The sequence below is a fragment of the Ictidomys tridecemlineatus genome, chromosome 10 (genome assembly GCF_052094955.1).
Source record: "Ictidomys tridecemlineatus isolate mIctTri1 chromosome 10, mIctTri1.hap1, whole genome shotgun sequence".
Taxonomy (NCBI): Eukaryota; Metazoa; Chordata; class Mammalia; order Rodentia; family Sciuridae; genus Ictidomys; species Ictidomys tridecemlineatus.
The window spans coordinates 49245938-49268687 of NC_135486.1; the positions used below are offsets into that span (position 1 = coordinate 49245938).

General features: G+C 47.3%; 1 protein-coding gene across 3 annotated transcripts in view; it reads right to left on the bottom strand.

Moving 5' to 3' along the window:
• Positions 1-3940: 3940 nt before the first annotated feature.
• The window catches only part of Susd4 (sushi domain containing 4), a 137990-nt gene continuing 119180 nt past the window's right edge, over positions 3941-22750 (bottom strand). For all 3 annotated transcript variants that reach the window (XM_078022898.1, XM_078022897.1, XM_005326511.5), the window contains exons 6-9: positions 15336-15527; positions 13806-13950; positions 10159-10541; positions 3941-9247 (exon numbers count right to left, since the gene is read on the bottom strand). In XM_078022898.1, coding sequence (XP_077879024.1) covers positions 9219-9247; positions 10159-10541; positions 13806-13950; positions 15336-15527 — 749 coding nt within the window. In that variant the 3' untranslated portion in view covers positions 3941-9218. The remainder of the gene's footprint in view (positions 9248-10158; positions 10542-13805; positions 13951-15335; positions 15528-22750) is intronic.

A 22750-nucleotide genomic window follows, 5' to 3' on the forward strand; every position in this document is an offset into this window, starting at 1 on the left:
CATGAAAGGGGCCCTTTCTTTTTTTTTTAATTTTTATTGTTAGTTGTTCAAAGCATTACATAGTTCTTGACATATCATATTTCATACATTTGATTCAAGTGGGTTATGAACTCCCATTTAAGGGGCCCCTTCTTGATTCTTTTGGGGGGGGGTTGGTGGAGGTACCAGGGATTGAACTCAGGGGCACCTGACCACTGAGCCACACCCCAATCCCTATTTTTGTATTTTATTTAGAGACAGGGTCTCACTGAGTTGCTTAACAACTCACCGTTGCTGAGGCTGGCTTTGAACTCGCGATCCTCCTGCCTCAGCCTCCTGAGCTGCTGGGATTACAGGTGTGCGTCACTGCGCTGGGGCCCTTCTTGATTTCTTTGGAGGATAGAAGGGAAAATACCATCATGCATCACGTCATGACATTTTGGTCAAGGAAGGATCAGCTATACCATGGTGGTCCCAGAAGATATAATGGAGCTGAAGAATTCCTATTGCCAAGTGCTGTCATTGCTTTTGTAATGTCATAGTGAAAATCACAAATTTGTGATGATGCTGGTGTAAACAGCCTATGAGCTGCCAGTTGCATAAAAGCATAACACATAATTATGTGTAGTACATAGTACTTGATAATGACAATACATGACTATGGTACTGGTTTATGTTTTTACTATATTTTTTCTTCTTATTTTGGAGTGGACTCCTACTTAGAAAAAAGGATTTACTATAAAATTATATACCTTGTTGTATCGGCAGCTGCCTCACACATCTCATGTTACTGTGTCTCTCAATGGCATCAAGAGGTCCTGTCTAATGGTGGCCCTGTGCCATCTAGGTCTGTGTGAGTACACCCTGTGGTGTTGGCACAGTGACTCAATCACCTACCAGTGCATTTCTTAGAATTTAGATTGTCATCTCTAAGCAATGCATGTCTGTGACAGAATATTGAGAGTGGCTTCTGGTTTGAGTATTTCCTCTGTACCACACCCCCTTCTGAGTGGCCTATGACATCATTGTGTCATCATAGATGACCATCTGTCATCATAAATCCTTATAACAAACAATGAAGTCAGAAAGATGTGAGTCTTGACACCCAACTCAAGTCTTTGTACTTTGTATAATGATGACCATCACATACCTTATATACAAACAGAGATATGAAAAATTGTGGTATATATGTGTATCAAAAATTATAAAGCAAAAAAAGTACATGTATAATGGTATAAATTGGCATGAACATACTTTATATACAGAGATATGAAAAATTGTGCTCTATATGTGTAATAAGAATTGTAATGCATTCCACTGTTGTTGTGCATTTTAAAAATAATAATAATAAATAAATAAGTGAAATAAAAAAGAAAGATGTGAGTCTTAAAAGTCAATGATCTTGCCTGACTTTGCTTCTGTAAGTAACAGAGATGAAGTTTAAATCTAGGTCTGATTTTAGTACCCAAGAATTTAACCAGGAGGCAGCACTGCCTGGGTGCCCAGAAAACTCAAAGCTGATCTTGCTACATCAACATTAGGAACTATGGAGCAACATGAGGAACCATGGAGGCCAGAACACTCCAGAGAAACCAGAGTGCTTGCCTGAGACAATGTTTGACAAAAATGAAGTAGACGGTGGACTCTGTGACCTGTGGACTTTAGAATTCAGTGTGGACGTTAGATAAACATCTGGATCAATTATTAAACATATGGCTGTCAGCCTTTAGATGCTGAAAGGGTGGTTGATAAAAATCACTCTAAGACTGTAAGTGAACAAAGAACGGGTCATGTCAGACTAGCTTCATTCTTCATGGTTCTGTGCTTCTGATGGCATGAGGGGTGCTCTTGCAGGGGACTCTGCAGATGGCTCTCCACAGGGTATCTGTCCACATTTATCACGTTTGTGAGGACAGGTTTAGAAATGTGAGCTGGATGACCGCAGGTTAGGCTGCTTTCTGGTGGGTCAAGACCTGGCCCCAAAAGATCTGTTGACTTAAAATGGGCTTAGAGGGAGTCTTGATGGCAAACTGGAGATGACTTAATGGTCAGAGTGGAAAATGTCACCATGAGATACCTGTGGAGGAGGGCAAAGAACCACCAACCAAGTGGAGCAGAGTCCCATTTAGCTCTAAGATTCTACCAGAAGGTAGGTAAAGAGTGGCTAATATGTGTACAAATAGAAGTTGATCACTGTGTGCTAAGTGGCTCAGCAGTCCCCTTCTCTGGGAGGCTTTACCTGATTCCCAGGTGGGCTTATTGGCCTCTCCCAGGGACTCCCAAGGCTCCTAGTACAGGTGTAGTATCTCCACGTGTTGATGGTTTCCTGTTGTGGGTGTCTGCCTACCCACTGTAGGCTCATCTTATCCATCCGCAGCCCCTCAGCATCAAGCACCGTTGAAAATCCATGGACTTTCCTTATATGTTTATGAGGGAATTGGAAAGGATTTCAGGAGTTGTAAAGTATGAAAACACCTTGGAGCCGTGGAGCCTGAGGTTTAACAAGGATGTAACATGGCCTGTGTGACAAAATTGCAACCCAAGGGAGGAAAGACATAGGAGGCTTATCATACCCAAGAATGTGATACCAGAGGAACCTGTGGAAAGTCTTTCCCTGAATCCTGGATGATCTAGAGAGGTGGGGACTGTGGTCAGAGACTCACCTGTCTCACATTTTTCTCCAGTCCCAGGAGCCAAGAAGTCTATGAAGGTAGAGTTTCAAGATCTGAAAACTGGACAGCTGTCCTTTTCCTTTTAAATTACAGGAATGAAAAGACACGGGGGAACTTGAATATAGTGGATTAGTAAGTGATCACAGTCAGTCTTAAAAGGCTTTATGGTATATGATTTCCGCTATGTAACTTTCTGGAAGAGGCAAGACCAAAGAGAAAATTAAAAGGCCAGTAGTTTCTAGGATTGGGATGTGTGGGAAGACAGATGCATAGTTTGAGCACAGAGGATTTTTAGGGCAGTGAAATTATTCTGTGTGATACTATAAATGGTAGACACATATTATTATATACTTGTAAGAATCTACAGAATGAACACAAAGAGGCAACCCTGATGTGAACTTTAGAGTTTAGCTAATATTGTATCAAATGTTGTTTAATAAATTATAACAATTATACAACACTAATGTAAGATATTAATAATGGATATTCCCCCATACCCTCTCTCGGGGTGGGTATGGGAACTCTATTTTCTGAGCAATAGTTGTCTAAATCTAAAAATGCTCTAAAAAATGAAGTTGCTGCATATGCACCAATAGGAATGAGTGAAGCCACCTCCTTACCCCCTGGGATAAATATAAAAACAGACTCTGCCAATATTATCATCCTATAACTTGTTTCCTTTCCATTTCCTCTCCCCACGAATACTCGGTAGGTGAGCATGCTTCCTAGAACGGGAAATGCAACACAATTATAAAGAATTTGCGGGCTAAATCGATCTAATAGATTTCTTTGGGCTTTTAGCTGTTCTAAGTCATTACACTAAAATGGACTCCAGGAGGGTTACCATTAACACCTGTTCCTCCTGGCCACGGCCAAGTGAACCAGGGTTCACAGAAGTGCCACAAGAGACCAGAATTGCTTATGGTCTGGTGTCTCTTGTCTCTCATTCCTATCCAAATTGAGGGCACCTGCAGAATATCTGAAGTGTGGACCCCTTTCTAAGGGGCCAGTCCCAAGCAGCAGGTACCTCACGGGACAAGGATCAGGATGAGCATCAGATGGGTGTTGGTGGGGGTTAGAAGACAAATAGGAGAGGTCAATTGCTGAGAGAGATTGAGGGAAGGACTGAAGAGAATTTCTCCCCAGTCAAGAGTTGAAAGAGACCTTTTAGATCTTTTGCTCCTTTCTCTCACTTTACAGTTGAGGAAACCAGCACCCGGGAGCACCTCCCACCCCTGTGTATTAGTCGGCTTTCTGTCACTATAACAAAATTACCTGACAAAAACAACTTAGAGAAGTAAAAGTTTATTTTGGCTCATGAGTTCAGAGGATTCAGTCCATGGTCAACCAGTTCTAAGGCAGAAACATTGTGGCAGAAGGGTGTGGTAGCTCATAATAGCTAGAAAGCAGGGAGAGAGAGAGAGAGAGAGAGGAGGGGGCCAGAGAGAAGACAAACCCTCCCAGGGCACTGCCAGTGATCTACTTCTTCCAACGTGTCCCCCTCCCCGCAAGGAATGTATTCATCTATCAATTGATTAACCCACTGATGAAGTTAGAGTCCTCACGATACAATCATTGCCCCAAATCCCCTTGCTGCATTGGTACACTGGGTTTCTTGGCTTTTTTTTTTTTTTTGGTAGGGGGTGGGGGATTGGCACCACTGGGGATTGAACCTAGGGCCTGTTAGGCAAGTGCTCTGCCACTCAACTAGACCCCCAGCCCAATCTTGCTGCATTGGGGACTATGTTTTCTACATGAGCTTTTAGGGGACATTTCAGATCCAAATCATTCATTAACACCCTGAGACCCTAAGTCCTAGGGTCACACTCAGTAAAACTGAATTGACTTGCAAAATAGTTCTCAAACCTGCTCACTCTTCCCCATCTCACCCTAGCAACTTTTCTTCTTCCCACTTTCAAAGGTTTCCCCTTTTCCCTAAGGGAAACCATTTACCTCCCTAGCTTGAACTCCTGGCCCTTTATGAACTGGCCCTCACTGACCTCTGCAGTTCCATCTCTCTGCCCCTCTGCCCAACCACCTCCCCCCTTTTCCTTTTCTCCACCCCTAACCCCAATCCTAGGCTCTGGAAGTGCAGAACCAGTGTTCATCTCCCAAACCCAGTCTCCTCTCTTCATCCCTGGGACAGGGCATGCAATGTGCACCCCCCGAACTCATCCAGCACCCGCCTACAGTGAGGCCTCCTGCAGCTCCCAGGTCATAGCTGCATGTTTCCCAGTCCTTATTGCCTCCTAGACTGAAGAGCACAGACAGCCTGGCATGGAATATGTGCTTATGAAATATTTATTGATGAAAACAGGGTCTATAAATACTTATCAGCTCCAAGCAGAAAATATTAGTCTCGATTCCCGCAGGCTCCATCCCATCTCCCTTGCCCAAACTCGATGCATCTGCTAGTGCTTAGGTTTCTTTTTCTAGTGGCCTTGGGTGACCAGCAGCTCAGTGTTCTGTGAGCTACCAAGTGGCTTGAAGCTCATGGACGAGGTATCAACATCACAGTGAGGTGGGTTTTTGGCTCCCATTTAGTTAGCTGGGCTACTCCTTTGGCCACTTAAAATAATGTATTGCAGGTACCTGGGGACTGGTTTCCAGCCCAGTGTGGGCTGCTTTACGTCCTGCTATGGCAGTTAAACCCCTTGTTGATGCGCACACTCTGCATTAAGTTTTATGATTTCAATACCACCGTGCTTGGTACTCACCCTCCCTAATAAGTGACTGTCACTCTCCAGGGCCCTATTTTACCTGCTAGAATAGGCATCTTGACCGCAGACTTTCCCAGTTATCACCTTGAAAATGTACAGGCATTAACTTTTATGCTTTAAATCCAAAATAGACAATAAAATAGGGAAGCAGGTTAGTGATAATCTACAGGGTTGCCTGCGGAGATGAGTCCTTCAGGGTCCTTGAGGGAATTTCTGAGGCTGTCCTGCCTCCCTGAGCAGAACTTTGTGTAGCGTTCAGAGATGGGATGTGCTGGGAAGGCGGGCACATGCCTAATGGGTAAAGATTGAAAATTTCCATTTGCTCAAAATCTTAGCATACAGCAAGCCAGGGATGGGCACTTAAGCAGGGGCTCCCAGGGGAACAGGTATAGTTCATTCCAGTCTGCTTCAGCAAACCCCAAGCAAGTTTTACTTGCAAACACCTTGGATCCTGAAGGGTTCAAGGCAGGTCAGAAGCATCTGGGTTTGCATGTGGCCATTATTCACTCACTTGACACTTTCTTCCCACTCAAAAGGGGGACAATAATTTCCATGCATCAGATACCCACTGTGTACTGGGTACTTGACTTAACATTAGCCATCATCCTCCCCACAGTCCAGAGAGGAAGACAAAGGCAAACCATCTCCAAATTCTACATTTAGGATTTAAGGTCCAAGGAGGTCAATGCCTTGACCAAGTACACAGCCAGGTAGGGAAGGAGGCAGGTTTTGAAGTCAGGTGATGTCTGTCTCCTTCCTTCCAAAGCCCACTCTCTCACATGATGCTGTGCAGCCTCTGTGAGGAACAGCTAGAGGAAGGGGAACTGCATACTGCTGGGCCTGGACTTGGGAGGAAGGAGTGGGAGCAGGCTGAGGTCCAGGAGCCTCCTCTGCATTTGACCCACCTGCACCTGCAGGGCAGCTCTGTACCAGGATCTCTGCAAGAACAGACAGCAGCCCTGTCTGCATGCCAGCTGCTGGGCCGGGTGAAATTAGGTGGGAAAGGGCCTAAAGATTCCACACCAGCAAATCACAACCTTGCAATTAAAAAAAGCTACATGGAAATGAAGTGTGAAGATACCCGTGACTTCTGATGTGCGTATAAGAAGGAACGATTCAGCCAGAAAACATCTGCTCTGCTCTTCCTTGGAATAAACACTCGGGCGGACACCTTGGGCTGGCATGTCACAGCACCCTGGGCTTCTCAGCTGTGTGTCCCAGGCAGCCCTCCCCTGAGGCAGAGGGCATTTGTGTTTGGCATGGTTCTTTCACACAGTGCATGGCTAGGGCACCAAGTCACCATACAGCCAGATCTGTCTGCACTCAGAAGGTGGCAGGAGAAAGGTGATTCTGTTCCATTACACCCAGGGCCTCCGAGACTTTTAATAGAAATGAAAGCCAGGATCATGACATGCTTGGAATACCATGTGGATTCTTTCTTGCCACATATGCTCACAGTAGTGAGAACAACAGCACTGTAAATATTTGTAGCGGAATCTCTGGTGTGTCTACAGAGTACAGGGATGGCAGGGAGTGTCCTGGAGATTTGGTTGGGCATTGTCTGATGTTGCAATTAAGATGCTCTGCCTTCCCGCCAGCCTCTGTGCTTAGAACTATGTTGCCACGAATACCTTGAAGTCTCTGGCACTGTGGCATTTTTTCCCCCGGGGCTAGGGCTGGCAAGGCAATCCTGTGCTTGGTGGCTGTCCACTGCTGCTACGTTTTCTGGAAGAAGGCAAGGGAGGCCACAGAGATAGCCTTGCATGCCTCCTTCTGTGTGTCTCATGGAACATGGAACACTCACCTAGTGATCTCAGAGAGACAGCTACATGTAGGGGTCATGGGAGGGAGGACAGGTGTGAGAATGGAGAAGAGCCCAGCTCTGGCTCCCGGGTGGAGGCTGCCCACACAGGGCTCATTTCCCTTGTTCCCACCTGGCCCACACTATCAGGCCACGTGACGCCTAACACCCACCCGCCCTTGTGAATACCGGCTCCTTCAAATAAATGGGACCAGTGGTATGAAGCTGTGCCGGGGCAGGGTGAGGCTGTCACCCCATCTCTAATTGCCAGCACTGTAACCACGTGCTCAACGCCATTGTCACTGCTGATGGCACCTCCTCCAAGGGTGGGCTCTGCATTAGGTGATGGCTAGGCAAGCCCTTTCCAGGTGTCCTCTAGGTCAGCCTCAAGTTCTTTTTTTTAAAATTTATTTTTTGGTGATAGTTGGATACAACACCTTTATTTTATTTATTTATTTTTATGTGGTACTGCGGATTGAACCCTTACCTTACGTGCAAGGTAAGCGCTCTATGCCTGAGTCACAACCCCAGACTAGCCTTCAGTTCTTAAGCCCACATTTTCTTCCCATCACCCATGATCACTGCCACCGGCTTCCTGCCCGCCCAACTCCACTCCACTATTAAAGTCACGCTTCAAACTGACATTTTCTTCTTAATTTTTAATCAGTCTGTGTCAAGAAAAAACCAAGACCCGATCAAGCTTCCAGCCCTCACTGCTCTGTCGGCACAGCAATTTTATGGATCAGAGTTTTGTTTATATTTGTCTAAAACCCAGAGGAGGAAAGGAATCAACTCCACAAACCAACATATATTTGAAGAGACACTTTCGGAGTCAGGGCATTTTTTTTTGTTTGTTTGTTTGCTATATATCAATCAATCAGTTTCATAGGAACAACACCCAGTGGGCACTGTTGAGACCCCTGCAGCAGGACTGTAGGGATGGCAGGCAGGAGAGGCAGCTCGAGGCCCCAGAAGCAAGAGAGGAAGGCAGTCTTGGGGCTGGGAGGAGCCTCCTGATTCTGCAGGACAAAATAATGTGGGGAAATAAAGAATTCACTTTCTTTGGAGGAAGAATATGTTTACAGAAACAATTTCTGTTTTGGAAAATAAAAATATGTCTAAGTTTTGGAGTAAGGGCAACATAACAGTCACCCAGAAAGAAACTCATGACTCAGGTCAACTGTTGGATGGAGTCTTTTTAAAAGTCCCAAACCAAACATTACCTTAGTTACTTTCTCCACCATGAGATGTATTTGAACACATTCTGATCATACGTAAAGTCACGTGACTTAGCCAACACCAGGGACCCACGTGCCATACCACGAACACAAATACTGATGCTCCATCACCAAACGCTGATGTTTTGATGCTCCGTGGCACAGAGTACGAGAACTCCCCTCCTTGAAGAAATTGCCAGAAAGTAGAGTCTGCTTGTCTTTCCTTCCCTTTCTGATGGGGACCGCCACATCCTGCTCTGAGCAGAGCTTTCCCGGCTGAAGGAAGATGGTCCGAATGTCATCCGAGAGCCTTTCTGTTGGAAGTTGGTCCCTTACTGAGGGCACAGGGGAGGTGTGCTCCTCTTCTGGTAGCTCAACATGGACTTTCTGCAGAGGCTGACCCGTCCAGCTTTGGAGTCCAGCAACAGTTTGAAGCAGATTTGAGAAGCAAATTTACAAAATGTGACATGCTTTCAGAGGGGGCAGGGAGCACTCATAACAGAGGCCAACAGGATGTGTGATGCAGTGGGTGCGTATGGCACTGCCCCAGGTTCCGCAGGACTGAGCACACTCAACACCTCCTTCAGGACAGCACAGGGGTCTGCCCCACTGGTCTTGTCAAATCCTCGAGTGTCTTTTAAAAGCACTGCCCCTGCAGTTTGTTAGCCTCACTGTTGAGTTCGAGATGTATGATGTGAATCTCTGTCCCCATGTAGATAGATTAGAAAATGTCCCTCATGCCCTCAAGCTCTGTCTGTCTGTGGCTTTCCCTCCAAGGCTGAAGATTCCTTTCCCCAAGGGGCAGTCGAAGTTTGAGGCGTTCACCCAGTTAGGGATCTTCTTCCATTAGAGGGATCTCTGTTAAAGAAGACACGCTTATGAGCTTAGGATAACTAAAAACACCATAGCAATTTGGAATTTTGACAATTCCAGAAATCAGTGAGGAGAAGAAAGATCACATAAGCCAACTCTTTGGTATAACATCTATTTGCTGGAAAGCAATTGTGATCCTATTCCCAGTTCATTAAAAGAATAAAATAACGTGTTAGACTTTAGTGACAGATTCAAGTTCAGAAAGGCAGTGTGGTTTTCAGGAAAGGTACTCTGTGGGGACCCAAGAGGCCTCTGTTTCTGTGTTGCTAATACCATAAAATAGAATTCATAGTTGCAAAGTTGGGCTGGTGCTTTCCTCCCTTGGGAAACAGATCCCTAAATAATTGATACATTTTCCCTCCCTTTCCATGAGCTGTACTCCGCCCTTCCTCGCAACAGGTGCATGAGCACCTTTTATCTCACATGGGGTAAAAGTAACTTCTCTATACACAGCACTTCTCTGGGGCTGGGATACTGTCAGGGCCCTGACATTTTCTCTTTGCCTGGGTGTGTTATCCTGTTCCTAAGCTCTGCTTTAAGAAGCCTTGCCTAATTAAGGGATAAAGAAGGAAACCATCCTGTATCACATACCTGCTACAAAACTAAAGCAGGGCCAATGTAGCCTTTCAACTCTGGATGGCGTGGTGCCCTTTGCGTCTCCTAAAATTTCCATTAGTGGACCTATTATTTGCAAAATGATAATCATTCCTTACAATGACTGGCCTTGGCCAAAGCCTCTACTTATTACCGAAAGCAGAAAACAATGGGAGCTGAGTGGAAGGCAAATGACTCAGCCCTGTGCTAGGGAGCCGGGCTGTGCGCAGCAAGGGGCTGGCTTAAGGATGCTGGGTGTGAGGTGTTTACAGGTGCAGCTCAGCCTTGGGGCAAATACTTACCATCTGCAATGTCGATGCCCGGGCTGGTGGATGCCACCTCCCCCGCCGTGCTAGTAATTGAGTCAGGGTTGTCTGAGGTGGGGCGGGTGCCCCCTTGGCACATGGGAGGTGAATATAGACTCTGGAGCAGCTCGGAAGAGCCCGATGTGCTGTCACAGGTTTCTGACTCTCCTGGTCCTGTATCCGTGTCCCCAGAGCCAGGATATGCTGGGGGGCTCTGGTCGTCCACAGGTATAGGGCATCCCTGGCCCACCGAGGCCAGATACCCGGGGCCTAAGGCACTCAAGCCACCACTCACAGCCTCATCATAGGACGGGAGCATGACGGGCACACCATCCACTACCACGAAGTCAGGGTCACTGCTGGAACTCCTGGGAGGCCCCCTGTGTGGAGGAAATGGTGTCAATAAGTCAGAAGGCTACTCCAATGCTCCCCACCAGAGCTGGGATGCTTGGGGCTCCCAGTGGGTGCTAGAGACCAGCATGGATGGTGGTGCAGAAGAACCAGCCTAATTTCTGGGTCTGCTCTGGCAGACAGTGAAGCCCACCATGGCCATGCTTGAGAGGGAAGAGGTTTTGCTCTTGTCACTCTGGTATCCTTCTGCCTCAGTGCCCCTGTTGCCTCTGAGATCTACTACCTCCTGTACTTCTTTCCTCCCTAATTTGGCCTCTGGGTTTGGGCTTTGAACTTGTGTGTGGAAGGGAAGGAACCATGTGACCCAATCTAGCAGAATATCCAAGGTGCCTCTGCTGTATCTCCCAGGATGGTTGTTGAAAGCAGAATGGCACCGTGAAACCTCCAGGGAATGGTGGACCCTAAGTGCCCCGTGGAAGATGACTAGTCTGTGCCTGATATGTTTTGTTTTGTTTTCTGGTCTAGTATAAAAACCACTCATTTTAGACAAGACAGAATAACAACAAAATGGAAAAGTCTGACTAGGAGCACGCTCTGACCTGACTTCCTCATTCAAGTTGTGTGGGTTCACAGGCCACCTCCTGACCCCTCCAGCATGGTAGCTTACGCACAGCCTGTGCTGCTGGCATGAGGGCTCCGGTGGTGGCTGGGAAGCCAATTTGTCACCTCACAGGCATGCTCATGTAGGGGCACTTGCATTGCTCCGGGCCTGGCCCCTGTGTATCTCATCACTCTGCATGGTCAGCACAGCTGGGCTCGCGCCCAGGTGGTGTCTGACACCAACCCCGGGCTCCATCGGACCACTGCACTCTGTTCCTGGCTCCAGAAGGAACCCAGAGTGGTAAGTGGCGGACAGAGCTTACTGATTCTGCTGAAAGCTAGAGCTCTGAGCTGCATTGAGTTCAGATAGTGACATGTCAGGAAGGAAAGGTGACCCATTTGGGCAGGAGGAGCCTGAATCCCCAAGTGCTAATGGCTCCAAATCCCAAAGATATGAAAGGTCTGGACATGGCACCTGAGGTAGAGGACAGTATCTGACTGCACTTTTCTCTAATGATTGAAGGATGGTCTGGAGTCCACTATGAGAAACATCTTGCAAAGGCCTAGGCTCATGGTGGTAAGCTCCTTGCTCTATAGTTCTTCAAGGCTACCCGGAGAGGGTGGAAGATTATCAAAGCCCATGCTCCCTAGAGGGTGGCAGGCAGGAGAGAAGGATATTTGGAATCTGATATTGCCTCTCTTAGAGCCGCTAGTTAGTGCATCCTGGACAAAGGACCTCCTCTTCTCACTTAGGTCTCCTCACTGTCCCTTTCACCTCCAGGTCATCCTGTCCAGGACAGGCCTCTCTGTATTCTCCATTTACCGCCCTAATGGCCTGTGCTCAGGCAGCGTCCCCCATGACCTGCTAAGCCCCAACCAGGCTGCTCAGCTGCCATATGCCCTATCATCAAACATCTCCACAGTGTCTGTATTCCTGGGACAGGGGGAACAATCTTCATTCTTGACTTGCCCTTGAGAATCTTACCATCCATTTGGACAGATGGAATCGAATTTTCCAAAACAAGAGAATAATACAAGACGGAAATACTCAAGGGATTTAGAACATCAAGTGAAAGAGTTTTGAGAACATTTTTGAAACATCTTAATATTTAGTCGATATCCTGGAAACTTCTTCCAAGCAGAAGTAGAAAAATAGCTTCTGCGGGCCATTTTAAAGTACTCTAATGTACTATAAATCACAGCCGTGTATTTAGCCTCCTCTTTGTGATCCTTCGGCCTTTCTGAGACACCGTAATTGCTCAGTGATAGAACATGGTTCCTGGATTAATAAATAATAATGATGCAGACTCAGAAGGGATGGCAGGTTTGAGAGGAAGGAAGTTTCTGGCACTTCAGGATGGGCTTGGTGATGGCACCAGGGTGGCACAGACACATCTTTTGGTATGGAGAGGGGTGCAGGTGACCCTATACCTAGCACACTTTCATGGCTAGGGAAAGTGGCATGCCTATAAGACGTGACCTTGCGGGGCACCTGCTGCTAACTCACTGTTATGACTTGGATCCACTCCAAAAGCTCTTGTGTTGAGGACCAGTTGATAGCGCTACTGCAAGGTTGTGGAGACTTTAAGAAGTGGGACCTAGTGGTAGGAATCAGATATTGCACACGGGCCCTTGAAAGGGATCTTGGGACTTGAGCCTCTCTCCCATGCCCTTCTCTCTGCTTTCTGGCTAATGTGACTTGCACAGCCTTGCTCCACTGTGTGCTCCTTGACGTGATGTTCTGCCTTGCCTCGGGCACACAGTGATAGGACCAGCCGACCACGAAATAAAATCTCTGAAACCCTGTGTCCAAATTAAATCTTTTCTCCTTCGAAGTTGTTTATCGCAGGCATTTCATCATGGTGACCACAAAGCTGACTAACACATCCTGACTTAGCATTGCTAAGGGAAGTGAGGTGTCCTGCCCTGGACGGGTGGGGCTAAGGGAAAGGGAGTGAATGTTGTCCCCAATAAGCTGCCCCTTTCCTCATAGGGAGTTGTGAGAGAGACACTGGGTTTTCCTGGAGGGGAGAGAAGGAGGTGGCTGGTTCCAGGAGCCTTCTCCTTCCCTAAGCAAGATTCCCCCTTTCAGGGGTGGTTTGCATGATCCTGGGAGCTAGATTGTTCTTAGTTGGAAAGTGCCCTGTTCTGAGGCATTAGGTCCTAAATTGTTATGGTAATTACAGGGGGTGAAGACACCAGGCTGAGCTTATTTGTGTAGCCAACAGGGGCAGTGGGTGGGGCACAGGGTCGGGGTATAGAGATACACCCTCCAAATATCCCATTCAGCAGGCTCAGATTAGACTCAGGGCAGAGGCTCACTCGCCCCTTCCTGATTGCCCATCATGTCTGTTCTCCCTCCTGTGACTGCCCATTATACACACAACTGACCTCTGCTGGACACACACCTAGGACCTCTGTCCTCTGTCCATGTCTCGTCCTCCAGGGCCACATGAAGGTGGGAGTGGCGCCCTGTGGGGCAGTGAGCACCAGGCAGCCCTCATTTGTTTCCCTTCTCTAGCCCTCACAATGCCCGCCCCGGAATGTTCTCCTGGGGGAAGGACAAATGAGGCCCATGGTGCTCTGGCCCCCAGATACCCCAAAACATTCCAGGAAGGTGTTTCTCTCTCTTCCCTGTTCCACCCAAGGACCTTGGCTTCACACTTGTCACATGCTCTCTCTGCTGCACTGACCTGGGGGGGAAGTGGGCCTTGAACTTGGTCTGGAACATCCTGGCCAAGATGACAAGCAGCAGCACCAGCAGCACACTGGTTGCCGTGAATGCCACGATCTTCCATGTGGTCAGGAGGGTCTCGTGGGTGCTGGGCCATGTTTGCTCTGCCGTGAGAGAACAGAACCATGCAATAGGTTTGTGCTGTGACAGGTGCCAAAGTCCCCGTAGGTTCCTTTGATGGATTCATCTGGCACATGAGACACCCAGAGAGTACCTATTGGCCCCTTGGGGCTCAACAGTGACACCATGCACCTGGCACAGTGCCTATCAATCACATTAGGATTCACAAACACTAAAACCCACCTTGCAGCACGGGCTCTGTGGGGTCGAAGACAGACTTTCCCTTTCAGATTCTATACCTGGCCTGAGAGCCTGGCATAGACCTAAATAATGGGCCTCCTTGTGCAGAGAGTGGCAGGGGTCCTCTTTCTGAAGGAGGTTGTTCTGAAATGGACCAAGGGCTGGGGGAGGGAGGAGTGGGACTATAGGCCTTGGTGATGTTCTGGGACATGTTATTAGCTGGGGTAAGGGGTGGTAGCATAAAGCCAAAAAAGGAGGATTAAGGGGACAGGCCTGTCCCAAAGCTCTCAGCCTCACTTTGTCCATCGAGTGCCTGAAAGTAAGATTCAATAAGAGCAGAACCTTCCAGAACAGAGCTTCAGCCTTTTGCCACAAGCTACCCCGTCCCCTGCCTCCTCCTCCTCCCTCCTCTCCTCATGCTCGGTGGCCGTCCTCTTATTCTGTGCACCTCTCCCCTTGCTGGTTCACGCGGACACCTGTGTGCCTCCAGATTCCCAGTATTAACAAAGCATGTCCCTCACGTGCTGTGTCCAGGGCGGCAGCATGCAGCCATCACTGTGGCTTGGAGCAGTGGCCATGGCCATGGTCTGGAAAATGCTGGAGACAGTGGGCAGGGCAGGGCAGGGCAGGGCAGGAGATTGGCATGCCGGTACCCAGGCCTCTGTTATGTGGTCACTACCTTGGTGGGCTGAGTGGTGAAGCTAGTTCTCAAGTAACTGGTCACTAAGTTAGGAAAGCACTGGAACGTGAAAATGACTTCCATTTGTGTAAGTGAGAAAAAGCCTTAGTGTCCATAGTATCGTTTGTATTCTCACATCCATTCATTAGTGGAAGAGGAAGGTGGATCACTGAGTCCCAGGGCAGGGTGCAGGATTCTGGTCACACCCCCAGGCCTGTATCCTTGCCTGTATCCTTGCCAAGGATGGGAGAAAACTGACCAGAGCCCGAGGTCCTTTCATGGATGCCAAGGGTCTAGGGACCCTGTCCAGAGGACCAGCATTTTAACCTGGGAATGGACAGGTTAGTACTCCTGACCCTCAGAACAGGGCCTGGAATCATCTGGCACAGGACAGCCCAGCCCCACATATCGGCAACACGTTTCCACAGCCTGTTCCTGATGCTGGCTGTGGGAGGGGAGCAGACACAAGCAGTCCCGGGAGGGCCTGCCACTCCTCCTCCGAGGACCCACCTGATTTGATGCAGTAGACTTGATAGGAAGGGAACCACTCTCCGTACTGGCAGGTGATGTACTTGTAGTCACTGGTGAGGCTGTAGCCAGGATCGCAGTAAAACTCCACCACAGTTCCATGGTTGTAGCGCTCACAAGGCCGCGGGTGGCAGATGAAATCTCCGTGACTCACCATTGGAGGTAGTGGACAAACTTGGGCAGTGGGGGAGAATAAGAGTTTCAGAACCAGAGGTTCACCCTGTCAGAAGCCCTTCAGACACACACTGGTCCAGGAGAGCATGCGGCTTAAAGATGTGCTTCTGCATTCATCACCAGGACACTGAGATGGGCCAGCACTGGCCCCTTCTTTTGTATTTTCACATAAGGTCAAATGGAAGCCTGCTAGAATATTCTGAGCACATGCTGTTTTCACATGGTGTTGTAAAGCACACCGCAAAAGAGAGGCTCATTTTACAATGCAAAGAGTGTGCCTATTTAATAGATGGTATTAGCTACTCTATTAATAATGCATGCTATTATGTGCCAGACAGCCTAGTAAATAAAATTAAGATATTTGTGGACAAAATCTTTACCGAAAGGCACAGCTATGCCAAGTCTGCTTCTGCAACCACAGTAGTGATTTGGAACTGTTTGAAACACAGGGCTGTGGTCCTAACCGGATCCTCCAGTGTCATCTTGGGATCTGGCTGATGACAAACATGGAGCAATTTTTCTACCTCTGCTTGTGGATCCAGGCCACACACCCCCTTCCCATAATGGGGAATGAGACACCTTGTGTTCTAGGTTTGCTTCTGCCACCAACACACTGTGTGACTTTAAACAGTTCACTTAATCTCCAGAAGCCTTGATTGTTCTCCTCTGCAAAATAGAAGCTTATTCTGTGCTAGATGAAGTTTGAGGGTTTTCTGACTCTAATATACCATGAGATCAGGGGAAAAGAAAAGCTAGTTTTAGTTTCCTATCTCAAGATTACATTCTGGGCTGCAAGGAAAGAATGGCTCTATCTCTGGAACCAGAAAGACAGTTTTAGCAGTTTGGTCCTTATTCATCTCCTACTACAGAGAGCTCTCTTTCATGGAGAAGGACTAAGAAATAAATAGCATTCTTCAGGAAATAATAAAACCATGAATTCTACCAACGGCAGCCTAAAACCGACACCTGTGGAAACCTCTAAGAACTTAGAGCAAAAACAAAAACAAAAACAAAACAAAACAAAAAAAAAACACACAAATCCAAAAGAGAGTTAACTTTCAAGCCCCTTGCTCGGGGCAACCAAATGCCCTAGACAGTGTAGATCCCTGGGTACTGCCCATCACTCACTGGCTGATTTTGCAGGGAGAGCCACCAGCCCACATTGGCTTCCCTGTGAAGGGCACGGGGAAAAGCATATAGTAGGACTCACTGGCAGCACATGCCCACTGAGGCTGGGTGTCAAGATGGGACCCATCATGGAGGCATCCCAAGGCATATGGATGGATACAGGCTCACTCTCGCTTGCTCGCTCTCATTCTCCCCCTCTTTCCCTCCCTCCCTGTAAACAGTGCTGCACTGTAGACCTATTTTGTCTCTTTTAGATATGAGGAAACAAAAGCTCAAAGTAGCAACCAGAGGAGTGAGTGGGACACCAGGCTTGCTCTAGACAGGAGTAGGTCTTAATTCTGGCTGAACTACTCTCTAGTCATGAGACACCAAGTCCTTTCTCATCTCTGAGCTTCAGGGTTCTGATCTATAAAACAAGAGTCCCTGGGGGCTGTTCTAAGGAATGCCGGCAAAGCCTTCATTCAGAACCAACTTATATGAATCTGTAGGGCCAGCCAAGACCCAAGTCTCTAAAGAGAGGGGACATCATGAGGTAGTGGCTTATATGGGTGATGGGAGAGAGGAGAAGCCAACAGGGGCACCCCAAGATCAGCAGCTGCAGGAGGCCACTGCCACCATTGGGTGGGTAGGATGAAGGGGTCTTCATTGCTGGGATCCTCAGTAGAAGTTGGAACCGCAGAGGTCTATTCTGCAGGAGCTGGAGCCAAGGACACTCAGACACTGCAGGAGATGTCCCAGGCAGAAACAGTAGAGGAGAAGACCTAGTTTTTCCACCTGCCACCCTCCGGTCTCCCCCTGGGCAGAGCTAGTGGGAAGCCAGGTGACCAGGGAGCCTAGGAAATGAGGTCTTCAGCGGGAACTCTGCCTGTAACATGGTGTCATGAAAGGAAGGCCCAGGGACAGACCTGAGGCCCACAGCCCAGGGTGTGCTCAATAAATGTTGGTTACCGGGTGGGTTGCTAGAAGGGCCCCACGGTAGCCCTGGTAGCCATGATTAGAAGCTCTGACTTTGAAGGCTGGGGAGCTTTTGCTGCCCCAGGGGTGTTCCCTGGGCTGGCAGGTGCCCTTTACCATGCTGTCCATGGCATGGAGTCACATCACCTCTGCATTTCCGTTCACACAAATGGGGGTTCTTTTCAGATTCAGCATCTCCAGGGTGTTCTGGGAATATCCAAGGAGGTAAAGAAGGCAACAGTCGAGGAAGAGGGACAGAGAAAAAGGCACTTGCCATGGTGGCTGGTCTGAGAGGTCCAGGGGTGAGTCAGCGAGGGCTCCTCCCTGGCCACTGGCCCTCCTCTATGCCATTTTTCTTCCACTCAGTTCTTGTAAGAACACAGGGAAGGGTACCCCAGTGACCTCTAGGAATACAGGCTCATCTGGTTGCCTAAGGTCCCCAGCACAGCCGCAAGCTAGCGGAGTCCAGCTGTATGCTAGTGGAATGGGCATGGGTATACTAAGTATTCACCAACAGATGAATGGATTTAAAACAGAAAAGACACACACACACACCACACACACACACACATACACACACACACACACACACTATGGAGTATTATTTATCCTTGAAAAAGAAAGAAATCCAGCCATTTGTGACCACAGGGAGGACATTAAGCTTAATGAAAAAAGCCAGACACAGAAAGAAAAATACTGGATGATGCGTGGTCTTACCAATATGTAGAATCCAAAAAAGTTAAGTTCACAGAAACGGAATAGAGTGGTGGTTACCAGGCGTAGGGAGGTGGAGGAAGTGGGCAGATGTTGCTCAAAGGGCATATCTGTTTCGGTTAGGGAGGGTGAACAAATCTGGATCAAGGGACCATGGTTAGCAGTGCTGTGTTGTATCCTGGAAATTGGCTGACAGTAGATCTCAGGTGTTCTCACCACAGACATAAAGTGGTAACTGTGTGAGGAGGACAGGTAACTTGCTCGGCTACAGTCATCATTTTGCTATGTACACATACATCAAAACATCGTGTGCTACACCTTGATTATGCATGAATTCGATGAAAATTACAGCATCCAGAGCACTGAGGCTCTCCTCCTAGCAGGCTCTCCAAAAAGTCCCCAAGGGCCCTGGTAGGTTCAGAAAATTGCCAGAACTGTTTTCAAGGCCCAGAAAACCTCAGGAAAGAGGCCCTGTGAATATAGGCATGCTTGTTATCAGCAGCAATTTTTCTCACTTGGCCTCAAGGATACAGAACTGTTCAAACCATAACATCAACCCCAAGGCAAGCAGTCCCATGATGTGCTAAAGATTGCTGTACTGTACAATCCATCATTTAATGAGACAAAGGGAGGCTGGGCTGTGGAATTACCCAAATTTGTGTTCAAATCAGTGCTCTACCCTTGTGTTCGCAGCTTGTTTGACTTCCTAGGTCTTCACTTTCCCATCAGAGAAACGGTTCCCAACTCACTGGTCGTTGTGAGGATTAGAAGCCGTATATAAACCGTGGCTTAAACGTCAGGAACACCCCGGGGACGTGGTAAATAATAGCTAGTGGTTATCACTGGTGCCCAAACTTGCTGGAGTCTCCATGCCACCCTTCCCATGACTGCCACTGCCAGGCTTCCTATGCAGTTAGAATCCCTGGGTTATAACAGGGCAGCCCCGAACCTTTAGAGAACCTGGTTGCATCTAACTGCCATGTTTTCTTGGAGGCCGAGTAAAATCCATCCATTGCAGAGTCTTTCCTTCTGAGACTGTCATGATCCCTTGTAATGGAGATGCATTCACTTCTAAGTGGAAACATTTGTCTTCACACCTTGCACCTGGCAGACCATTAGCTTCTCTGTTAAAGGAAACCCCTGAGAGGTGCAATCAGGGCAGAGGGTGGGGAAGTGTTCTCTGACTTGGAAGGAAACAACAACAAAAGCACAATTAATTTATAAACTTGTTGAAACTTATTTAAAAATCCTGAGGGACTTCTATTTCCATCCAACACAGCCTCCCCTTGGAGCTAAACTGAGTTCTGGTACCCCATCCTCTCTGCCCCTTCTCTAAGAGGCAGACAATGCCACATGACGGAAGGCACACACAGAAGCCTCCAACACAGGGCACGGTGGCCTCATGGCCAGCATTTGAAATAACCCACATGTTCCTAGACTGCTGGTGAGTAAAAGCGCAAAGCTACCCCTGAGAATTCCCTTCCGATCATCCTGTGACTCAGATCCTATCGGCCACTAGTTCTAAGCAAGCCATACCTGCCAGAACCTGTGGGAGGCACGAACAAAAATTCTTCTGTAACTCTATTTTTAACATGTTTCTCACAGCTTTAGAGATTATTAGCAGCAGTTATTGCTTTTATGAGGTTTGCAGTCTAGACATTCTGTGGTTCCAGGCAGAGTCCAAGCGAGGCTCCGCTGCAGTTTGGCCAGAAATGGACAATAGTTATTGTCCACCAGGTGTCAACTCTCTGCTCCTTGTTTGATGACAGAGGATTATAGCTCCTTTCAGAATAGCAGGAAAATGCCTCTCTATACCCACGATGGCAGAATACAGTTTTTACCATATTTAGTCTCTCATGGAGCTCGATGGAGGTGGGCTAGTGAGGGACTGAGATGCAGAGGCCTGGAACCCTCAATATGCCTCATGTTGGCTAAGAAGGAGCTGAGGCTGGACAGGTGAGTGAGCCAGAGGCCTGCTGTCAGACCGTGGTTTCCCCTAATAATCTCTCTATTTCTTACTAACCTCCTGAAATTTTCCTAGGCAGCTCTTTTGCCTCTAAACGCCTCACTTGCCTGGTTCCTCCTGGTCAGATTGATAGCAGCATGAACACCAGACCCCTCAGGAAGCTTTCCCTGCACACCCAGGCAATGCTCTTAGAATTCCTAAGATGCTGCATTTTACTTGCTCATACAAAAAAAAAAAAAATCCCCAGCTTATGGTGAGGCCATGTCGTGATAAAGCCTTGGTAAACAGAAAGTATCATAAGGAAAATGCATTTAAGAAACCCAACCTGCCAAATACTCAAGCTGAGCAATACAGCACGTGGTACAGTATCTGTTGCTCCCCTTTGTGAACACACAGCTGATGGAACTGCAGCTTGAAATTGCTGCCCAGCATCAGAAGATCTTACTGTCTTTTGTCAGTCCAGAAAAAGAACAAAATTCAAAATTTGAAGTACAGTTGCTACTGAATGCATACTGTTCTTCCACTACAGTAAAGCTGAAAAATCTTTTTTTTTTTTTGGTACTAGAGATTAAACCCAGACATGTTTTACCACTAAGCCACATCCCTACCCCTTTTTGTCTTTTGAGACAGGGTCTCACTAAGTTGCTTAGGACCTTGCTAAGTTGCTGAGGCTGGCCTCTAACTCACAACCCCCCTGCCTCAGCCTCCACAGTTGCAGGGACTACAGGCATGCACCCTAGTGCCCAGCCATAAAGCTGAAAAATCTTTAAGTCAAAACCATCCTAAGTCAAGAACCATCCATACATGTATAAATCTGTGACCTCATTGAGAGAGCTATCTTTTAAATTTTTGTCACGTCGATAGTACCCAGCATTATTCTTGGTAAATACTTTTTAAGTGAATAAAAACTTCATAGTCTTCATGATAAACCATAGACCCTCCTCTGTCCACCACTCTTCCATTGTCCATGAGCTGTAATTTCTATGCGGTACCTGGTCCCATTTTTTTTTTAATGCAAAAAGAAGTTGAGAAATAACAACAGATTACCAGTTTCTTTACCTCATGGCTACATCGGGCAAGGACCTGTGTGCATTTTAAGGATGTCCTAGTGATGTGAGCCAGAGCTTTGCCAGCCCCACCTCTGAGAGACCAGTACAATAAAGAGGTCAGTGTTCTAACATCTACAAAACAATGCCAGTCAGTGCTTCCCGTGAGATCTAAAAGTTGTGCAGAGCTTAGGGCAAAAGGTACATGATAAAAATGGAATGTTTTATGCAAACATCCTGTATTTCATGGAACAACACTCACAACACAGACGTGGTGGTATTAGTAGAGCAAGAGGCAAGTTTATGTGGGGTGGACTTACATCCATGCAAAAATAAATCACAGTTATTGCAAATCTGGGACTTGGAAAATAAGGGACAAGAAAAGGATGTTCGAGATTTCTTCCTTAAAAAAAAATACATAAAGATGAAGATAAACCCAGCAACTTGGGAGGCTAAGGCAGAAGGATCCCGAGATCAAAGCTAGGCTCAGCAGATTAGCAAGGCACTTAGCAACTCAGAGAGACCCTGTCTCTAAATAGGAGCAGAAGAAGGAGCGGGGGGTGGGGGGTGGGGAGGGTGGGGGGGTGGGGGGAGGTTGAGGAAGAGGAGGGGAGAGGAGGGGGGTGAGGAGGGGGAGAGAAAGGAAGGAAAGGAGGGAGGAAGAGAGGGAGGGAAAAAAGGGCTGGGGATGTGGCTCAGTGACTAAGCATCCCTGGTTTAATCCCTGGTACAAAAAAAAAAAAAAAAAAGATGAAGATATATAGTGCTCTTTTGTCTTGGTTAGAAAAAAACCCCAAAGCCATTTTATTCTGTTATTTATCTATATCCATTTACAACATATATGTAAAGACTTTTGGGGAGCAGTTTTAGGCTCACAGCAATGTTGAGCAGAAAGTGCCAGGATTTTCCGTTTGCCTTCTGCCCTAACACATGCACAGCCTTCTCAATCAACATCCCTCTCCTGAGAATTTGTTACCAGTAACAAACTTGTATTAACACCTCATCATTGTCTTGAGCCCATGGTTTATATTAGGGCTCACTCTTGCTGATATTCGTTCTGTGGGTTTGGACCAATGTACAATGCCACATCTTCACCTTCACAGCATCACACAGAGTATGTCCCACACATTCTTTGTGCTCTGCCTCATCATCCTTCCATCTGCTGGTGACCACTGTTTTTTTTTTTTTTTTTTTTTTTACTGTTGCTATAGTTTTTCCTTTTCCAAAATGTCATATAGATGGAATCACACAGTATGTAGTCTTTTCATATTGGTTTCTTTCATTTAGAATATGCATTTAAAGATCTTGTGTTGAGTGGGAGAAAATCTTGGGCAGCTACTTCTTGGATAGGGGATTAATATCCAGAATATCCAATAAACGCAAAAAGCTGAACACCAAAAAAGCAAACAAACAAA